Here is a 21,314-nt window from a genome sequence, read left to right as displayed (position 1 = left end):
ACCTGTGGTATGTTAGCTTTAAAAGAGTATTTATGTTGGAATAATTTTTAAATAATGTTTACATGACCGTAAGTCCCGTGTGGTTGGTATCGAACACAGGACAGCGCACGAGAGGGTTTTCGGTGAGAGCCGAGATCACTCCCAAGCACCAGAATTCCTTTGGGATGAATCAGCCTCATTTGAAACAAAGTATTTGTAAGAGAGTAAAGGTGGTATTTTTTAAAGATCAGCATACACTCCCAGAGGACTATGTCTAATTAAAATGATTGCTGGGAGTTTAAAAAAAAAAAAAAGATAAAAAAAGAAGAATACAAAGAAAGGTAGAAGAAATGCATGGGACTATTTTTTCCTTAAAACAGCAAAAAACAAAGTATTATTAATGATAATATATGTCTGTATATATGTATGAATGTAAAGGATCAACTGTCAGAGCCTTAGTCAATGCAGTGTGATAAATACTGACCCACTGATTTGACCGACTGGCCCTTCTGGACTCGTGCTGTGTTTTGTGGGTCTTCTTTCACCAAGCTCTCTCTTGGCCTTTCTTGGCCCCGAACGGAGGTCCAGCCTACATTCTTATATTGTGATCTATCACAGCCCCTGTTTCCGGGGGATCTTTTTTTTTTTTTTTTTTTTTTTTTGCGGTACGCGGGCCTCTCCCTTTGCGGAGCACGGGCTCCGGACGCGCAGGCCCAGCGGCCATGGCTCACGGACCCAGCCGCCCCGCGGCATGTGGGATCCTCCCGGACCGGGGCACGAACCCCGCGTCCCCTGCATCGACAGGCGGACTCCCAACCACTGCGCCACCAGGGAAGCCCTCCGGGGGATCTTTGATTCAGCACATAGAGCAGCTTGTCCCTGGTTCAGGCCTTACCCGCCTCATAGGGTGGATTCCATTCCTCTGATTTCTGTGTTTTGGCGGCTTTTATTTTGCCCCATCTGATCTTCAGAGTTGAAACTGAAATCAGGATGCATAAGGTGACTGGTAAGGGTCTCTCTCCAAGAACATGAAAATTCTGTAGTTTCAGCCTTTAGAAGTCTGAATAAGATTAATGAATTCCCTGGAAGAGTGAGAGGGAGTCAGAAACAGAGTCAGCTCTGCCTCAGTATTTGCCACCCTCATGAAACAATGGTACTTATTTTTCTCTCTCTAGTATGAATATTTTCAAAAACACAACTTCAACAATTATCAACCTGTGGCCAATTTGAAACAATGGGACTCTTATGAAAACCTTTATTTAGGCCTTCTGTGAGTGACGTATTCCTAGAAAAGACAAGCTCTGATTCAGCTGGGGCTGGCCAGACCACTCCCCTTGGAAACTCAGACTCACAGGACGTACGCACAGTGCAGGTTCTGCAACGAACGCACAGCTGGCTTCAACGAGAGAAAGTCCACTCAGCAGAAAGACCCAGGCCCCTGCCTTGGCTCTTCCAAATGCCCAGTGACCTTCCTGCACATATCCCAGGGGACATTACCCCTGCCTGCTTTGTCCTTGGGGCTGTCACAGAGCTCCAAGAAGACTAGCTTCAGTTCAGAGAATTATCTTGATGACCCGATGAAATATTTGGGGTCTGGGTCTTCAGCCTGGTCCAATTCTAGTGTAATCTGGTCTAGTAGATGCTAGAACCTGGATCCCAGGGCAGGGTAAGGATCTGGAATTAACTTCAGCTTGTGGAATTTCTCCAAACAGTAAATGAGGCTGTGCATCGATTCACTGTAAGACTATTTTCCTCTAAAGTTAAGTTTCCTATTACTCATGAAATGCTCAGCCTGGTTAAATCATTTGTAAAATCTTGTTAACTAGCAAATCACACTGAGGTTTGCATTGATCTGGTCTATTTGATAAATCTCAGATAATTCATGGTGTTGTTATTGTCCAGTGTGTCAACAAGTGTTCCTTTGGCTTCAGCATATGTTTTTCAAGTTTCCTTTGTAGACTGAACTTCTGAAAAATAATCCCAAATGCCTAGAAGGATTCTTTATAAAGAAAAAAGAAAAACCATTTAGAGCATTATCTATAAATATATTGTATTTTTTATTTTGTGTAATTGTACATTTCATGAAATGTTGTCAGTTTCAAAGGGAAAGGGGAGAGGAGCTAACATATGTCTAGAAAGAAGTGTTTCATTAAGAATGAGGATTTATTGATGTGTCCTGGGTTTGTATCATAAGTTCAGACAAGATCTTTGTGATCATTTTCTCCAATACCACGAGAACTTGGGGAGGAGATAAAAAAAAGGGGACCCCTTCTCTGGCTTTCTACTCTCTGGTGAGTACCCAGTGCCTGGCTCCAGAACAGAGCTCCTTGTTGGACCCAGAAAGTCATGAGCAAAGCTAAAGAGGGCTTCAAAGTTGCCCCTTTCTTGGACCCAAACAGTCTGGAAATTGACAACACTGACGTCGTGGCGCTGGTTGCAGCTGTAACAGTGGTAGATGTGGTAGACATCTTCCGTTTGTCCCTCAGCAATTCTCTCCACCTGGTTTTGAGCCTGAGGACCACATGTGATGTCTAAAACTGAAGGTCACGGCTCCCATAAGGGGGCTTTCTCTCTGGACTTGGGCAGCCACTCCTTTCACTTGTCCCTTCAGACCTGGGGGGGAAATGACACTCTGCCCGTCTAACCCTCGTGCTGCATTATTCCCCAAGGGGAACCTTTATAAATAGTCCTTTTAATAAGCCCCCTTAAATATAGCTAGTTGAGTATATCACTCATTTCCTGTGGGGGCCCTGGCTGATACAGGGTCCATTTCTAACACAAGGACAGAGACGCCGTCTGATCAAGGACGGTCTTTTGGGGTTGACCAGATGAAGAGACTTTAGGGTGTGTTTGGAGTTTTGTGGATCAAATCAGGGAAGGGTAATATGGCGCCATGTTTTTAGAAACACTCAGTCTTAATGCAAAACTAACACACGCAACTGTTTTGTGCTATAGGTATAGTGTCAAGGTTTTATGACTTCTCTGCCCTTTTGCAGTCACCAGTACCTAAAGGATGAGCCCCCGTGGTGCAGGGGTGTGAGTGCTCTATGTATCTGTCAGGATAAGGTAGCTTATGCCACAACAACAACAAAAAACCCTCACCTGTCAGGGTCTTTACAGAAGAAAGACTTATCTCTTGTTCATACTACGTGTTCGTCTCTGGTGTCTGGAAGCCCTTCCACACCGTCCTCAGTCAGGACTAGGCTGACGGAGCAGCTGCTACCTGGAGGCTTGCTGATTTCTGTGGCAGAGGGAAAGAGAGCGTGACAAATCACACACTGCCTCTCATGGCTGCCTGGGCGTGACACATCACTTCTACTCACATGGCATTGGCCAAAACAACTTGTAACTCCCGTTAAGAATCAAATGAACTAGAACTGCCTGGTGGATCCCACCAATGATTCTCACGTGTGACATTCATAGGTCAGGAAACGACCAGAATCCTTCTGTGTGTTTTCACAGCTTACCTCATCACTACTTCCCTACTGATATTTCAGATAAAGATATTTTAAAACCAGAATAAGACCACCTACTATTTGGAATGGACCAGCTTTTTAAACTGACCAGTTGTCGCCTGGCAAACTATCCGTGTGATCGGGCTTGTACAGGTTTAAATACAAATGATTAGAGAATCGCAGGGTTGGCAGCTCTAACCTCTCACCCGCTAAGGGCATCTCTTCTACAGTTTCTAAGGTGATAATTCTCAGATCCGATACCTTCCAGAGGAAGTGAGCCGATAACCTCACTTCGCCCATAACCTCTTCTTTGCGTGATGATGTCGAGTTCCCTTTGCAGAACCATCTCGTCTCACATTGGAGGGACCCACGTTGGGCAGACTGTCAGCCAGGCCTAGGTCCTGCTTGGGCACATGACCCAAACCAGACTGTTACCAACCAGGGTCCCTGGACTCTTTGATCAATAGAAATTGATAGGAGGCCAGATGAGAAATCCAGGCAAGGCCTTACTGGGACTCCTGCTGCAGCGCCAGGGAGCGAAAACACGGAACAGGTTCTCTTGCTCACTCTCTGAGGGGGCGAGCTCGTCCCTTATAGGAGGTGAGGGTCAGGCCAGAAGGGTGACTTAGGTGGTCTGCCCACCCCGCTGGTGGTACCACGTGCAGGGTGTATGCACAGTACCCTGCTTCTGCTCGGACATCTCAGAAGTGGCAGCTGGGTTTTTTGGTCTTTTTGTATCTTGTTGTTCATGATTTGCCCCAACTGCACATGTACACAGTTATTTTTAGCCCCTTATAGTTTCTTTGTATTTTGTTGCTTGAGGAGGGTTTTGTCCAGGTGCAAGCCCTGCAGCAAAGGGCCCCAGGTCCCAGATCCCAGTCTGTCTCAAGACCAATCAGATCATCTTCCTGGAACTGGAGTCCTGGTCAAGGAGCAAAAGGGCCAAGCTACTTCGGAGCTGGTTTTCCCTGGGAGGATATCCTGACAGGACTATCTAGGAGTCCTTGCTGCTGAAGCCTCAGGAACAACCCAGAGCTGGGGTCCCTGCCCTCTCTTCTTCCTGTGAGCTCCCCTACACGCAACCAACCAATTCCCCTTCTTCTTAAATTAAAAAGAGTCTGTTTTGAAGCTTATGACCAGAGAACCATGACTGACCCAGACTCTTAGGCCAGAGCACCCTCTGATGGAGGTCTTGGCAATTCTTCTAAAGAAGTAACGTGTCCGTCAGAGGGAGAGTTGGTGATCAGTGGATGCATAGCAAACAAAAAGAGTCCAAAAGGACCTTGCTGGCCTTGCCCGTCCACAGACAGCCTAGTCAGAGGGAACAGGGGCCACCAACTCAAGTTCCTTGGTCCAGTTCTCTGGTCCAGGTGTGAGTCTATGCCCACCAAGCAAAGTTAGAAGCATAATTTGTACCAGTTGTGCTGATTTAAATAGTCCAGTCATTGTAAACTGTATTTTCTCCACTTGATAGATTCAGGCGGAGGTTGGAAGAAGTTACTTCGCTTGCCTAAGACCTCACACGGTCCAGAAGGGCGGCCAAGGCTTTCCACACAGGTCTCTCTGAACTGTGCTGTCTCCCCAACGTCCAGGCACCTGTGGATTCAGTTTAGCCGTCACTGTGGCGTCTTGGGGACTGGAAGCCCCATGAGGCAGAGGCCACGTAGGTCTTATTCAGCACAGCATCCCAGTGCCTGGATCCCCACACCCCGTTTTCCAGTATCACCTGCCTAAGCAGATGGTGCCTCCACACCTGTTAGTCAAGCCCCAAACCCAGGAGTCGGCTTCATTCCGATCTTCCCCTCCCCTCATCTCCCCTCCCCTTCTCTCCCCTCCCCTGCCCCACATTTCTTCCATCGTCAAGCCTCACTGCCTTTATCCCCACAATAAGCCACAAACCCATTGACTCCTCTCCATCTCCTCTGTCCTCATCCCAGGGCAGCCAGCCTCACCACTCACTTGGGCTCTGCTAACCAGTCTCCAGGTTAACACTTGTGTCCCCTATAAACCAGGCTCCACAGAGGAGCCAGGTAATATTGTCAACATCAGTTAGATCATCCCCTCTCCCTCTCAAAAGCCCTGAAAGTGTTCCCATTGCTCTACGGTGGAAATCTTACCGTGCCCTGCCTGCTCACATCACGGGCCCTTAGCTCACTCTGTCTTTAACCTCTTCCAGGTCCCTCCCTGCAGGTACACTGGCCTCCCTCTGGTCCCAGCGCACGAAGCCTGCTTCTTCCCCGGGACTTTGCATTTCCTGTTCCCTCCGCCTGGGACCCTCTTCTCATCTTTCACGTGCATCTTAAAAGTCAGCTCTCAGAGACGTCTAAAGCAACTGCCTCCTGGTCACCCCAGTCACTCTTCCCTGACACCCCGCTTGCTCCTCCACAGTGGTTTTTGCTGTTTAGTTCAGATTGTTGTCCGTCTGCCTCGCTGGAACATACATTCCCTAAGAGTTCGGGCCTCATTTGTCTTTATCACCAAGCCCAGGACAGTGCTCAGAATAATACATGACATAAAGAAGTTGTCAAAAAGATTTGTTTAGTAAATGAATGAATGCACTCATTGAAATGACCAAATGATTGGTTTTAATTGTTTTGTGGACATGAGACTCCAACTCCTTCATTGTTTTAAAGAAGCAAACTCCTAACAAAGAACTCATAAGAATTATAAGGCAGCCCACATTCATGGCTTCCTCCAGCTCTGTGAGGCTCCCCATCAAAATGTGAGAACAGAAAGGGGGTGAAGCTAACTCACCGCCACGCATCTCATTGCCTGAGGCGTGTGCTCACTGAGGCAGCTACAGCCTCCGACACAGAGCGGGCTGCAGCCCCCATCTCCCAGGCCCCTACATCGATGCTGGTGATGTGTTGACTCCATCATTGCTGGGACGGGGATCACGCCACGGCCTGGCAGCTGGAGGTGGAGTGGCCCGCCTCCCTCAGCCTGTGTAACCCATTGTTTCTAAAGAGATGTTGGTGCAGGAGTCGCCAGGCTCTCAGGCCAGCTCTGGGCTCTTTGCTGAGATGGAGGTGTAACCAAGGAAGGGGCTTGAAAAGTAAAAAGGACAGAAAATGAAGACGACGAAGGTAGATGACCTGGCCCTTACACAGTGGCCCTGAAGCAGAAGACCAGCTTCCCCAAGGGGCGGGCCAAGGACTGGGCTCCTCCCCTGACCATAAACGGCTTGGCCAGAGCTCTGTGGGAGCCGCCTCTTCTCCTGTCACCCTTGCTCTCCCAGCTGGATGTTCCTACAAATGCAAGACACAAGCCAATAACACCAGCAAGAAAGGAGTTTGCTGAGGGCAGTGTTTGGAGAAAGCTCTCGGGAGGCTGTCGGAAATGGTGAGTGCTAGTTAGCGTCTTTCCTCTGCCTAACCTTCATTTCTCTCTATAGAAAACAATGCCCAGACCTTTAGATTTCACATCTCCTAATTCAAATATAAATGTACCCTTGGGGCAAGAAGTTAAGGAGCTTGGCTTTTAATTCTTTTCCAATGTACAATCATTTAAAAACATTCTATCTAGTATTTGATGATTCCATCTTATATTTTAATATTAAGGTTTTGTTTTTAAAACCCCACATACAAGGGTGCAAAGTAAATGTTTCGGCTAATTTCAGTTCCCAGTTGAAGCAATGGGTCCGACCCATGCCTTTATCCTTATTTGTTCGGTCTGCCTTCTGCTGCGTGATCAGCAACAGGGAGAGTCGTAAGTTGCATCGGAAACCTTCCACCTTCCTTATTGACTTGATACACGTTTGCTTATGACTCAGTCGAATGAAGCTTGGTAAGTTAGAAGAGGCTTCTGTGATTCCTTTTTAAAGAGACTATTAAGAGGAGTTGACATCTAGGAGTAAAGTCTGTTAGAAGCATGCACACGTGAACAGATGTAGGATGGGAGGGGTGAGTGACAGGAGGACTGAAGGGCTGCAGGCCCAGGTTAGAGGGCTGACCTCTCCCACCTCTGGGCCTCAGGGGCTGGCGAGGGGCCCTGCCTGCTGGCACCATATTGGAAGAGCTCTCCTGATCCAGAACCCGCATTTCTATCTACTAGGGGCTGGGGGAGTAGCCAGACTAGAGACTTAGGGGTCGGAATTCAACAGTCAGGACCCAGTTCCTGGGGAAAGGGCGGTTCAGGGAGGGTTCAGAAGGTTAGGAAGAAGGCTGTCCTCTAAAGAAGACGCCCTCTGCATTCTTGTTTCTTGAAAATCTTTTTTTTTTTTCCCAATAAATTTATTTTATTTTATTTATTTATTTTTGGTTGCACTGGGTCTTCGTTGTTGCACGCAGGCTTTCTCTAGTTGTGGTGAGTGGGGACTACTCTTCCTTGCGGTGCATGGGCTTCTCATTGTGGTGGCTTCTCTTGTTGCAGAGCATGGGCTCTAGGTACACCAGCTCAGTAGTTGTGGCTCGCGGGCTCTAGGGCGCGGGCTCAGTAGTTGTGGCGCACAGGCTTTGTTGCTCCGCGGCATGTGGGCTCTTCCCGGACCAGGGCTCGAACCCGTGTCCCCTGCATTGGCAGGCAGATTCTTAATCACTGCACCACCAGGGAAGCCCTCTTGAAAGTCTTTTAACAAGAAGTTAAAACTTTAAAAAAGAACAAAAAGGAGTTGAATTCAGGCTTTGGAGTTGGGAAGATCTGTGGTCTAGTCTCTCCCACTTACCAGTTGGGGACCTCGGTCACCTCACCCATGATGTAGAGATGAGAGTGCCCCCCTTGTGGGGAGGTTATGAGTGCAGCGTGTGACAACTCACTCATAACAGTGAGTGGTGGTTATCCCATCCCCCCTCCTTCCCATCACAAACAGCAGACTCATAATGAGTGACACTCAGCCACTGAGATCCTGATGTACCTTCAGAACCATTGTGTAGATACCACCTAGTGCTTAGACTAGCAATGAGTGCCTTGTACCAAATCCCAGTACTTTGAATATTGCTAATCCATGTAGACAATTCCATCCAGCAAGATCTTCCCAGGGGCTTCTCTGTGCCTCGCTCTGTGCTGACTAGGCCATGAAGAATATGACACCATGTGATCTTCCACCTGGAGTATTTTACAGTTTCAGAAGAGCTGCCACAGACATTATTTCCTTTGGGCTTAGTTAATAGATCCCTGTTTTGAGGATGGAAAAACAGTGCCTGGTAGAATAGATTTGTTGTGAGGAAATGGAGACCAGAGAGTTTGATTCACTTTCCCCAGGCCACACAGCTACTAAGTGGCTGAGTCTGGACTCAAATCTAGATCAGGGGGCTCCAAGCCCAGGGTTGCCTTGCCCCACCCAGCTGCCTCTCTAAAGGACACTGCGTGAGATTCTTCTCCACCCACATTTACGTGATGTTTTTCTTTCCATGAGAGCGCTGTAGTGTGCTTCTACAAAATATAAATGTCTTTCTGAAATTAGCCAAAACCTTCTTCATCCAAATGTTGATAAAAAGCACGTGCAATGGCCCACTTGTTGCTGCTCCTCCCTTCTGCTGTCCCCCCAAAGGAAGCTTTGTCCTGGGCCTGCTGACATCAGTACCCGGTGCTCACTGATGAGATAAGGCTCTGGGCAGCTGCGTTTGAGGCAGAGACATCCAGTGTCCTCTGCAGGCTCAGTTGGCATTACCATGAAAGGTAGTGGTTAGGTCCCTTGAGCAGGAAGACCCTGACCTGAGGTGGCCCAGATGTCCCTCTTGTCCTAATACTGTCCTGGAAGAGGAGGTGCAGAATAATTGGGGGCTCCAATTATTCTGCAGAAACTCTAGAAGTCCTGAGGAAGCCTGTAATGTAGCAGAAAGAGGCTGTCACCAAAAGACCCAGTCGTGTGAATTTGGGCAACTTGTTCAAATTCTTCACCGATTTTCTTCTCTATAAAGTGAGGGCCCCCTGTTGCTAAGAGACAGAGAAGTGAAGAGTCGCCACTGAAGCGTGCCGGCTGGCTAGGGACATCCTAATTGAAAGACATAATCTCTGAAGCAGGGGGTAGGGGGAACTATACTTTGTAGGTGCTTGGAACATTTTTAGTTCGCAAAGGAATTTCTCATTCATTAACCTCTCTGAATTCCAACCTTCCAGAAAGCTGGCTAAAACAGGTGTCTCATCAATTTTGCATATATTGGGACTATTGCCTCTATTGCCTCTAGAACCATCTTCCAGGTTGGATTTGAGTCACATGGACCAATCCCACTTGGCCTGTTTTAAGAGATAAGCTCCACCTGTTCTCACTTATCCGTGAGGTAATTTCTGAGGAGTCCCTGGGCCTCAGCTTCCTCTTCTGTAAAGTAGGAGTTCTGCCCTCTTGCACTGTTGGTGGGAATGTAAATTGATACAACCACTATGGAAAGCAGTATGGAGATTCCTTAAAAAACTAAAAATAGAACTGCCATATGACCCACCAATCCCACTACTGGGCATATACCCTGAGAAGACCATAATTCCAAAAGAGACATGTACCACAATGTTCACTGCAGCTCTATTTACAATAGCCAGGACATGGAACCAACCTAAATGTCCACCGACAGATGAATGGATAAAGAAGTTGTGACACATATATACAATGGAATATTACTCAGCCATAAAAAGGAATGAAATTGAATTATTTGTAGTGAGGTGGATGGACGTAGAGACTGTCATACAGAGTGAAGTAAGTCAAAAAGAGAAAAATACCGTACGCTAACGCATATATGTGGAATCTAGAAAAATGGTACTGATGAACCTAGTGGCAGGGCAGGAATAAAGATGCAGATGTAGAGAACGGACTTGAGGACACGAGGGGGGAGGGGAGGCTGGGATGTAGTGAGTGAGTAGCATTGACATATTACACTACCAAATGTAAAATAGATAGCTAGTGGGAAGCTGCTGCATAGCCCATGGAGATCAACTCTGTGCTTTGTGACCACCTAGAGGGATGGGATAGGGAAGGTGGGAGGGAGACGCAAGAGGCAGGGGATATGGGGATATATGGATACGTATAGCTGATTCACTTTGTTGTACAGCAGCAACTAACACAACGTTGTAAAGCAGTTATACTCTGATAAAGATGTATTAAAAAAAATGAGAGTTCTGAGGTAGATGATCCTGAAGGCACCTCAGGTCTGAAATGTTAGGATTCTCTTGGATTCTCTAATCCTTCCCAATCTTCCCATTGTTGGCTACCATTTAATTTTAAAACTTAGCAAACACGTTGCTTCTAGAACGACAGAACCAGGTTTTGGGAGGCTTCAGGAAGATCAGGAGCTGGAGTTTAAGCCAAGCTGTGGGGAACCAGGGAGGCTGGGGCTGAATGAGAGCCCAGCCAGGAGGCAGGAATCAGGCTGGTGGACACGAGCGGGGGGCGTGGCAGGGGTCCGGAAAGTAGACACATGACTTCAGCTCCCTGAACAAGGGGCAGAGAGCGTCGCCAGCTGAGTTGGAGCAAAATCCACCCATTTTTCACATCCAGGCAGAGAAGGGACTGGGTAAAGAGCAGCCTGGAAAAACTGGCATCAAAGAGCCCAAACTGGAGTGACAGGACATGGGGACAGGGAAGAGGAAGGAGCCACTGGAGGCCCTGGGCAGGGTCTGACCCGGGTAGGTGGGCACGTGGGCAGGCTAACATGTTGGTGCCCCATTGAGCCGACAGTCTTTAAATACTGATGCCATATTTGGGGGGAGAGGTAAGGCTGGTTGCTGAGTGAGGGGATGGCACAGAGGGTTAGCATCTCCTCTGTCGTTCTGACCAGCTCAGCTCCAGCCTGGAACCCCTGCCTCAGACTCTGCAAAAACAGAAGCTTGTCTTCCTCAGCTTCTCCTCCTGGGAGGGGGTTGAAGGAGCAGGTTTTTTTTGTTTTTTTTTTTTTGCGGTACACGGGCCTCTCACTGTTGTGGCCTCTTCCGTTGCGGAGCACAGGCTCTGGACGCGCAGGCTCAGCGGCCATGGCTCACGGGCCCAGCCGCTCCGCGGCATGTGGGATCCTCCCGGACCGGGGCACGAACCCGCGTCCCCTGCATCGGCAGGCGGACTCTCAGCCACTGCGCCACCAGGGAAGCCCGGAGCAGGTGTTCTTGTTGGAGCCCCTGGGGGGTCTTACTTCCCACCCCAAGAAGAAAGCGCCATCACTTTACAGTTTCCTCCCTGAAGGGAGTTCCGGGGGAAAGCAATTTTTAGCACTCTGCTGAATTTCTAGTGATGTTTCTGCTGCCCTTTTGGGTCAGGACTGCTCAGGCAATAGCTTCACTGGCTGGTCCCTTAATCTGGCCCTGGTTGAGGACCTGGAAAAGGAGAGAGGCCAAGACTGCCTTGATGCTGAGGGAGGAACTCACGACCTCAGGCTCCGCTGCTCCCCTGCCGTCTTTTGGGGCCAAGACTGGGAGGGGAGGCTGGGACTGACTGAGCCCGTGGTCGGAATCCGCCAGGGCCAGTGACATTTGGTGGAGGGGTGAGGAGCCTGGCTGACCATTCCTGGGAGCTTTAATGTTTCCTTCTCTCTTCCAGAGTTTTTCACTGAACTTCACACTGCCGGCCAACACAGTGAGTACAGCGGTCCCCGTTCACCAGGCAGGTCAGCAGAGATCAATGCAGAGTTGACACTGGGCCTCCAGGATGCCAAAGCTCACGTGCAGCAACAAGTTACACGGGTTCCAAAGGCATTACGAAGAGCTGGGGGTGCTGAGAGAAATGTTTTCGATTATAAAAATTATAAATACACATTTTGAAAAGGAAAATAGCAAAAAACCAAAACAGCTAACTTGCCATCAGCAGAAAACACTGGGGACACTAATTCCAGTCCTGTCCGACTCGACATAAATTTTGACTTTTGTTGCATTTGTACCATGGGCTTCTTATTCTACCCATAATTTTATATGATAAATGTCTTCCGTCCACCTTTTTAACCGTACTGAGGGTGGTCACATGATATTTCTTCAAGTGAATTCTTTCTTTAAGTGATTAATCGCTCTTAGGAATGATTTTGTGATAAACGTAGGTATAGATAAATCCTTGTCAGCACGTAAGCTGATTCCCTTAGAATGTAGCCTAGAAGGGGAATTATTGGGTCAAGAAGGATGAATGTTTTATGGCTCTGTGACATTTAGTTGCAAGTCCACATGGAGATTTGCAGTTGATGATGGTGGACCGTTTCAATCCAGGATTGGTCCTCCATCTTCTGTTCTCGTACTGTGTAGAGATAACACGCCAGGTTATCTGTTTTCTGAGCGGAAGTGCTGCTGTGATGGAGCCAGGTGTTTTCCTGGCCCAGTTTTTCAGTGGTTTTGGCTGTGCCAAAGTTTTCTGAAAAGTCATATGGTTATTCAAAGAGAATAAACTGAATCATCAGGAAAGAGGACGCTTAAGCCCGCGCTCGTGTTTACTGTACCGTGGGGGCGTCATTCTGGAGAGCAGCAGAAAGGTAGAACCTCAAGACTCACTGCCGGCCTTCTGCTGCCACTGGCGGCCCTGACATCTGTCCGTGACTCCCTGGCACCTGCTCTACCCTCCTGGGGCGGCCCTGCCTTTGGACCCTCCCTGACTTACTCTGCTCCCTGCTTCTGCCTCTGCCTGTTGACTGCAGACAAATTCCCCTATTCCTCTCCTTACCTGTCAAAACCTTTTAATATGGCCACTGCTGGCGCTTTCCCCCTGGCTGCTCGAAGGCAGCAGGTCCATAGAGACCCCGGGTTCTGTCTTATCCTCGCTTGGCCCAGTCTACGAAGGTAACTCAGAGAAGCAAGAAGCCGTTGCTTGGGGCGGTGAGGGTGAATGGGTTGAGAGGCAGGCCCTTACACTGTTAGTCATCACTTTGGGAGCATCTCCTTGGTTCACAGCACATCTCTCTGAGAACTGTCCCTCCTCCCTTTGAACCTATGTAGGACAACAGCCACCCCAGCCTGCCTGGGACTGTCTGGTTTTAGCTCTGAATGCGCTACCACCTAGGCAATTTCTGGGGAAAACCAGGACGGCTGGCCACCCTACCTGGCAGTCATATTTCTACCACAGAACCCTTCCGTTTTGGTGCAGCTGGGAACACCAGAGCCCTGGAAGGTAGGGAAAGGTGGATACTCAGCCCACGAGAGCTTCTCTGCAGGGAGCTGGGGACAGGGCCACCTATGCAAGTCCGCCCCTACTGGGCCATACTGAACTGTCAAGTATAAAAACTGGGTTGGGATGCTGCATTTGGTCATGGAAGGCAGAGTAGTCCAACAGTTAAGAACTTGGACCCTGGAGCCAGACCACTCGGCATCTGCCACTTAGGGCTGTGTGACCTTGCACAAGTTACTTGACTTCTCTGTGCCTCACTCCTCTCTTCTGTAAAATGGGGATCGTTGTAGTCCTGCTTCACTGGCTATGGTGAAGAATAAATGAGTTGATACAGGAAAAGTACTTGAACAGCCTGGCACATAGTAAGTTCTCCATAAGCATTAGCTGGTACGATTAGCAGGTGTCCATGAGGGCAGAAAAATCCATCTGGAGAGAGAAAGAAGGAAGCAAACAGGCAGAGAAAAGTACAGGTGAAGGGCCATTCTACCCAGGAGTGATGGAGAGATCCCAGGAGGGATGGCTTTGGTTCTGACAAGTTCCCGGTCCCCAGCTTCAGTCCCTAGAGAGGCCAGATTCCCACTGCCCATGGGCTCCATGAGGTACCCCTGAATCCTTAGAGGTAACTCATTTTGGGGGGCCAAAGCCAGCCCAAGTGAATTTCTGTAACCTGAAGACAAAACATCTTACCCAAAACGATATGCAACTCTTGGCATCACCCTGAGAAATAGAACCCTTAAGGTAAATGCAGCTTTAGGGTGGGGGTGGGGTGAGATTGCGCTTCGGTAAAACTGTAGCTATTTATTTTTTTTAATTTTATTTATCTATTTATTTATTTCTTAACATCTTTATTGGAGTATAATTCCTTTACAATGGTGTGTTAGTTTCTGCTGTACCACAAAGTGAATCAGTTATACATACACATATATCCCCATATCTCCTCCCTGTTGCGTCTCCCTCCCTCCCACCGTCCCTATCCCACCCCTCTAGGTGGTGACAAAGCACTGAGCTGATCTCCCTGTGCTATGCGGCTGCTTCCCACTAGCTATCTCTTTACATTTGGTAGTGTATATAAGCCCATGCCACTCTCTCACTTCGTCCCAGCTTACCCTTCCCCATCCCCGTGTCCTCAAGTCCATTCTCTGTGTCTGCATCTTTATTCCTGTCCCGCCCCTAGGTTCTTCAGAACCATTTTTTTTTTAGATTCTATATATATGCGTTAGCGTACAATATTTGTTTTTCTCTTTCTGACTTATTTCACTCTGTATGACAGACTCTAGGATCATCCACCTCACTACAAATAGTTCAATTTTGTTTCTTTTTATGGCTGAGTAATATTCCATTGTATATATGTGCCACATCTTCTTTATCCATTCATCTGTCGATGGACACTTAGGTTGGTTCCATGTCCTGGCTATTGTAAATAGAGCTGCAATGAACATTGTGGCGCATGACTCTTTTTGAATTATGGTTTTCTCAGGGTATATGCCCAGCAGTGGGATTGCTGGGTCATATGGTAGTTCTTTTTTTTTTTTTTTTTTTTTGTGGTATGCGGGCCTCTCACTGCCGCGGCCTCCCCCGTCACAGAGCACAGGCTCCGGAGGCGCAGGCCCAGCGGCCACGGCTCACGGGCCCAGCTGCTCCGCGGCATCTGGGATCTTCCCGCACCGGGGCACGAACCCATGTCCCCCGCATCAGCAGGCGGACTCCCAACCACTGTGCCACCAGGGAAGCCCCGGTAGTTCTATTTTTAAAAACTGTAGCCATTTAAGTACCAAGTGTCAGTACCTGGTTAACAAATCTCTCCTTTGATGGGAGCTCTCTGGGAAAGGGGCTTAGGCTTGGAACGCAAACATCCACATTCGGGGTAGATTTATGGTTATCTATGAAACCTGGGAGAAGACCTATAACTTCTCTGAGATCTGGATCTTTTTTTTTTTTTTTTTGTAAAATAGAGACAATAACTGTCAAAAGTCCAAGCCCCTGGGATTCCAGTGTACTCACTGAGGTTGATGAGAATATTCAATATATAACAGGTCTAGCGGAGCTTTGCCAAGTTTAAAGGAATGACAAAAGCTTATACTCCTGGCGCTCATTTGATCCTCTTACCAATCCTAGAGGTAGGTACTCACAGCCCTATTGTATAGATGAAGAAATGAGGCTCGTTAGCTAGTGAGTGGAGAAATCGCCATTTCATTCCGGCTAGTGTGAGCCTAGGACTCGTGCTCTTAACCCCACACGGCATCACCTAGCGTAGCTTACATGGGTCAGTTGCTAATGTGGAACTCTGTGCCCTGAGATTTATTGATCCAGATAAGACTCTCATCTGATATATCTCATAAATGGGTAAAATCCAGTGCCCCTCCTTGAGTGGAGATGTGAAATGGGAACATGTACTTACTCATTCAGCGTAGAATTACCCCAGGAGCATGGATAATTCACAACTTCAGATACCTGCCCAAGCCATTTGTTTCATTGCAGTTTGGAAACAGGTAAGGCCTCCTTAAAGAGCCTGGCTTCCACTGGTATTGAATTTTTTTCCCTTCTAGCAACGGGGACAAGTAGGCCCAAAGTGTGCTGGGAAGGGTGTGGGGACTTAGGACAGGTGAAAAACTTTTTGAGTTCTGAAACCTGTTATGGCAAATCCACAGGGTGAATAATGAAGACCTCACCTGAATTTCTGATTTCTCTCTCCTTGTAACCCAATTTTATTCCTTCTTATCTGAGAAGCAATCAAAGAGGGTTCTGTTCGGCAGTTGTTTTTAATAAAAAGTTTAGCAAAGGTATATACTTCAGGCATTACAGCTTAGCCTTGGACAGACTGTGTTGTGTGACGTGTGACGTGTGATTTTGTTTTCTTAAGACGTATATTCTTTTTCCACCCAGACTTCCTCCCCAGCTGTTACCAGTGGGAAAGGAGCAGTAAGTATATCACTTAAATTATGGAGCCTTAGTCTGGTCACTTAGAAATGGGGATAATGCTGTACCCATCTCATGCATTCGTTTTGAGGATTAAAGTTTGATATGTGAACTGTCACCAAGCACAGAATCTTCCTCAACTATTATTCTTATGACCAACTCAGTTCAAAAGGGAAGGAGAACACGCAAAATCACAGATGATTCCCAAAGTGTTGAACAAAAGAAGCTAGACACAAGAGACTACATACTTTCTACGTGCATCTAGATGACGTTGAAAAACAGACAAGACTAACCTACGGTGATGGATTTCAGGATAGAGGTTACACATGCAGTGACTGGAACGGAGCCCAAGGGGCTTCTGGGGGGCTGGTAATGTTCTGTTTCTTCATCTGGGTGCTGGTTACATGGGTGGGCTCATCACGTGAAAAGTCATCAAGCTGTATATTTATAATGTATATACTTTTACGTATCATGTCATTCTTTAATAAAATCATCCCCCCCAAAATGAAGAAGAATCCAGTATTATACGACATTGCATGTGTGTAGAGATTCTGAACACTATCTTTGGTATTTTCAAATAATTTGCAAATCTGAAAACCTATGGGGCTACAAGCATGGCTATTTCCACTCAGATCAAAGCAAAATGGGAGTCTGAAAATCAATTGGCTCATGCATTTAATGTAAATAAATTTAAAAATTCATATCAAAATGCTGTGGGATACACTAAAACCTTTTACTTTTTGCCAGACTAATAGATAAGAATGGTATCTAATTGTTGCTTTGAACTGTATTTCAGCTCTTCCTGTGTTGATGCAACATTTGTATTTCTGTTCCTAGGAATGGCCTGTTCATATATTTGTCCAATTTTCTACTGAATTATCACGCTTTTCCAATTGATTTAAACTATGTACATTAACTCCTATGAAAATGAGCCGTTTGTCATGTATGTTGCAAACAATTTTTCACTGTTATTTCATGACCCTTTTGATTTTGTGTACGATACTTAGGGTCCATGTAGGGTTTTGTTTTACTTTTAATCAATCAAACTCTTCCTTTTTTTCCGGGAGAACCTGACTATTTTCTCTGTGCAGGACTGTGGACCTTCTCTTGGGTTAGCAGCTGGCATCCCGTCCCTGGTGGCCACGGCCCTGCTGGTGGCCTTACTATTTACTCTGATTCACCAAAGAAGAAGCAGCAGTGAGCCCACCGAGGTGATTAGCAGCTTCTTTGGGTCTGGCCGTGTTGGCAAGAATCGGTATTTGATGAACTGGCTTTGGGCTGAGGGTGTCAGGACCCATGTCTGTTTTCTGAGGACAAGGTGGTGGATGTTTCTGTGCCTCAATTTCTGTCTCAGACTCATGACATTATCCTCCAGGCAGAGCTGATTTGTCACACAACCCTTGTGTCACTTGAGGACGGTATCTGGGATGGCAAAAAGTAGCAGCGGAGAGGGACGTTTGCTGCTACGGCAAACACGTCGGTACAGTAGGTGTGTTCTCTAACCTTGAGAAACAAGGCCACAAGCTTCACAAAGAGGATGGAGGTGATCTTAGGAAGGATGGGAGACAAACAGACCCTGAGGCGTCTATCGTAGGGATACGTCCAGGAGTATGTGACTCTGTTTATCTTTGTCTTTTTCCCACTTCTGAACACACATCAGTCACAAGGGATCTCCCGACCCCACCCCATGCAAATACCAGATTGCTCTGGAGACCAGGCTCAGAATTCAAGGGCCACCCTGACCCACATCCAGCCAGGGTCCATGGTTGTGATGCAACTGTGTTGTGTAGACTCTGGGCTCTAATTCCATCCTTATTTATGAACATTCCTGATCGTTCTCACAGTGGTAGGCGTTAACGGGGAGTAAAAAACATAGGTTCTAACCCTGGCTCTGCCACTGTACAATTTATATGATCCTGGACAAGTGACTTAACATTTTCTGTTTCTTGGTTAGTTCAACTCCAAAATAAGAGTCATAAAAACTACCCACCTCAGGAATTCCCTGGCGGTCCAGTGGTAAGGACTCCGTGGTCTCAGCGGCCAAGGGCCAGGGTTCAATCCCTCCTTGCCCTTGTGGGGAACTAAGATCCCACAAGCTGTGCAGTGCGGCCAAAAAGAAAAATATATATACCCACCTTATTTATTTAATTAAAAAAATGTTTTTTGAATTTTGGCTGCGTTGGGTCTTCACTGTGGCACGCGGGCTTTCTCTAGTTGTGGTGAGCAGGGGATACTCTTCACTGTGGTGCGCAGGCTTCTCACTGTGGTGGCTTCTCTTGTTGCGGAGCACGGGCTCTAGGCACGCAGGCTTCAGTAGTTGTGGCTCGCAGGCTCAGTAGTTGTGGCTCGCGGGTTCTAGAGCACAGGCTCAGTAGTTTTGGTGCACGGGCTTGGTTGCTTCGCGGGCATGTGGGATCTTCCTGGACCAGGGCTCGAACCCATGTCCCCTGCATTGGCAGGCGGATTCTTAACCACTGCGCCACCAGGGAGGTCCCTACCCAACTTATTTTAAGAGGTAAGCGGAGGTGTAAAGATGGAATGAGATCATGGGTATAAAGATGTGTTGACAAGCTGTAAACTTTAAATATATTAAGAAATATTGTGGTTGTTGGTGGTATTATTTAAGTAATGGTTCCTCAGTCTTTCAGGGCACTTTAAAATCATCTTGGAGGCTATGAAAATACCAACCACCAAAACCAATTAAATCAGAATCTCTGAATGTTAGAGCTGTGGCATTGGTACCAAAAATATCTCAACATTTTATGATGGATCACGTTAAGCAGATACTAAAGTAGAGAGAATAGTATAATGAATCTAGTTATTCTCCGCTTCCACCCACTTTTCCACACTGTCAACCTGGATTATTTTTGAAGTAATTCACAGTGGTATCTCTTGTTTATGTTTTTTCTGGGAGGGGGGAGTTATTATCTGTTTGTTTATTTTTAAAGCTCTCTGGTGATTCTAATGTGCAGCCAGGTTTAAGAACCACTGATTTTAATCATGGTCATGGGCAAATGCTGTAACCTTTCATTTCTTCTTCTTCTCTATTTTGTTTTATTTTTTAAAACAACTTAGGAAAGTGAGAGGCCTTGTGAAATTTCAGAAATCTATGACAGTCCCAGGATAGCTGAGGTAAGAACTCTTGGTTATAATCACCATACATCATTCACATGGCAAGCAAGCTAAGGGTCTTAAAGCCTCTGGTGTACAGGAGAAGTGCAGGGTAAGCACAAAGGAGGTTCTCATTATATTTTTACTGGCTGGACAGGAATTCAAGATTTATTTAATATTAGGAAATTAATTTAATATCACTTATTTCACTGGTAAAAGAGAAAAATCATGTGACCATTTCCATGGAAGAGAATTCAAAAATATTATACAGCCATTTGTGATGTGAACTCCCAGCAAACCAAAAATTTTAAAGGCACTTCCTTAACTTGAAACAAGACATCTTTAAAAAAAAAAATTACAGCAAATATCATACCTAAAGGTAAAATGTTAATGATTCTTTTTCAGATCAGAAACAAAACAAGGATGCTCGTTGTTGCCAGTTCTATTTGATATTATACTTTAGGTCCTAGTCAACACAGCAGGATGAGAAAAAGAAGTAGAAATTAACTCAGTGCAGGAGAATCCTTTCACAATGTATATGTATGTCAAATAATCACACTGTTCTCTTTGAATATCTTACAATTTTATTTGTCAATTATACCTCAATAAAGATTTAAAAAAAAGAAAAAGAAGCAGAAAGCATAAGACTGGAAAAGAAGAAACAAAAATGTCATTATTTACAGATGATATGATTATCTACGTAGAAAAGCCAAATTATCTACAGCTAAATTAATAGAACTAGCAAGATATTTTAACAAGTTTACTGGATATAAAATCACTATTAAAAAGTAATTCACATTGCTAAAATTCAATAACAATTAATTAGAAAAAGTAATTTTTAAAAAATACCATTTTGTAGTGGTAATAAAAACACACAGAATGATGAGGAATAAATCTAACAAAAACATGTAATCCCTTTATGGAGAATAATAAAACTTCAGTAAAAGATATTAAGTAAGACCTAAATAATGGGAGTTGGTATTCAATGCTCCTGGATAAGAAGACTCAATAGTATACAGATATCAAACAACTTCAAAGTGATCTGTATAATAAATGTAATTCCAGTATAAACCTCAGCAAATATTTTTCATGGAACTCAATAAGGTGCTTCTAAAATCTATACAGAAGAAGACAGAAAAAAATGTTAAGTACCAGCAGACAGGTAGAACAAATAGAAAACAAATAGGAAGATGGTAGATTAAAACCCAACCATATCAATGATCACACTGATGGTGTCCAATGTATTGAAAACTGTTCCAAACATTTTGTCTGACGGTTGGTTGTTTCAGGTAGGAGGGTAAATCTGGCTTCTGTTACTCCAACTTGGCCAGAAGCAAAAGTCTTTGATGTATTTTTTTTTAAACCTGTTTGTTTTCTCAAGAATCCTAGGAGGTTACCCACACAGGAGAAGAATATCACGGGAGCAGAAGAAGCCCACATATACGTGCAGACTGTTCCAGGAAGTGAGGAGCCCATTCGTGACACTTACCGTCCTGCTGTTGAAGTGCAGAGAAGGAGGGCGTTGTGGTGGCTTATTCCCAGACTGAGCATGGAGTGATGCAGCACAGCCAAGGAGCAGATCTGGAGCTGGAACAGAGCTAAGCACACAGGGATTTGTGCTCGGAGGGAGGAGAGACGCCACGCTGCTTCTTAACCAATCCAAATTTCATTTGCAGATCCGGAAAACTTTGGGGTTGACTTTACTCTTTAAGGGACAGATCTGGTAAGGTTCCTTCCAACGCTCAGACCTTGTGGTTTAATAAGCAGTGAAGTCATTGTGCATCAAAAGGAGCCCTTGGGTCCTGCTCTTGACCCCAGTGGGGATTTGCTTTTCTTTGTGATTTGGGGAAGGGGGT

At 46.1% G+C, this 21,314-nt stretch overlaps 1 protein-coding gene across 1 annotated transcript; it reads left to right on the top strand.

Moving 5' to 3' along the window:
• The first annotated feature begins 2,325 nt into the window (after window positions 1–2,325).
• On the top strand, window positions 2,326–21,016 carry OPALIN (oligodendrocytic myelin paranodal and inner loop protein). Its single transcript, XM_027113073.1, has 6 exons — window positions 2,326–2,439; window positions 11,890–11,925; window positions 16,315–16,350; window positions 17,439–17,558; window positions 19,423–19,479; window positions 20,840–21,016. Exons 1-6 carry the CDS (start codon window positions 2,326–2,328, stop codon window positions 21,014–21,016), a joined length of 540 nt encoding a protein of 179 aa, XP_026968874.1.
• The last annotated feature ends 298 nt before the right edge of the window (window positions 21,017–21,314 follow it).

The sequence above is a fragment of the Aethalodelphis obliquidens genome, unplaced genomic scaffold (assembly GCF_003676395.1).
Source record: "Aethalodelphis obliquidens isolate GAN/ISIS:26980383/991018 unplaced genomic scaffold, ASM367639v1 scaffold11, whole genome shotgun sequence".
In the NCBI taxonomy this organism is placed as follows: domain Eukaryota; kingdom Metazoa; phylum Chordata; class Mammalia; order Artiodactyla; family Delphinidae; genus Aethalodelphis; species Aethalodelphis obliquidens.
The sequence above is the reverse complement of the archived record's forward strand: the minus strand, read 5'-3'. Positions and strand labels throughout refer to the sequence as shown.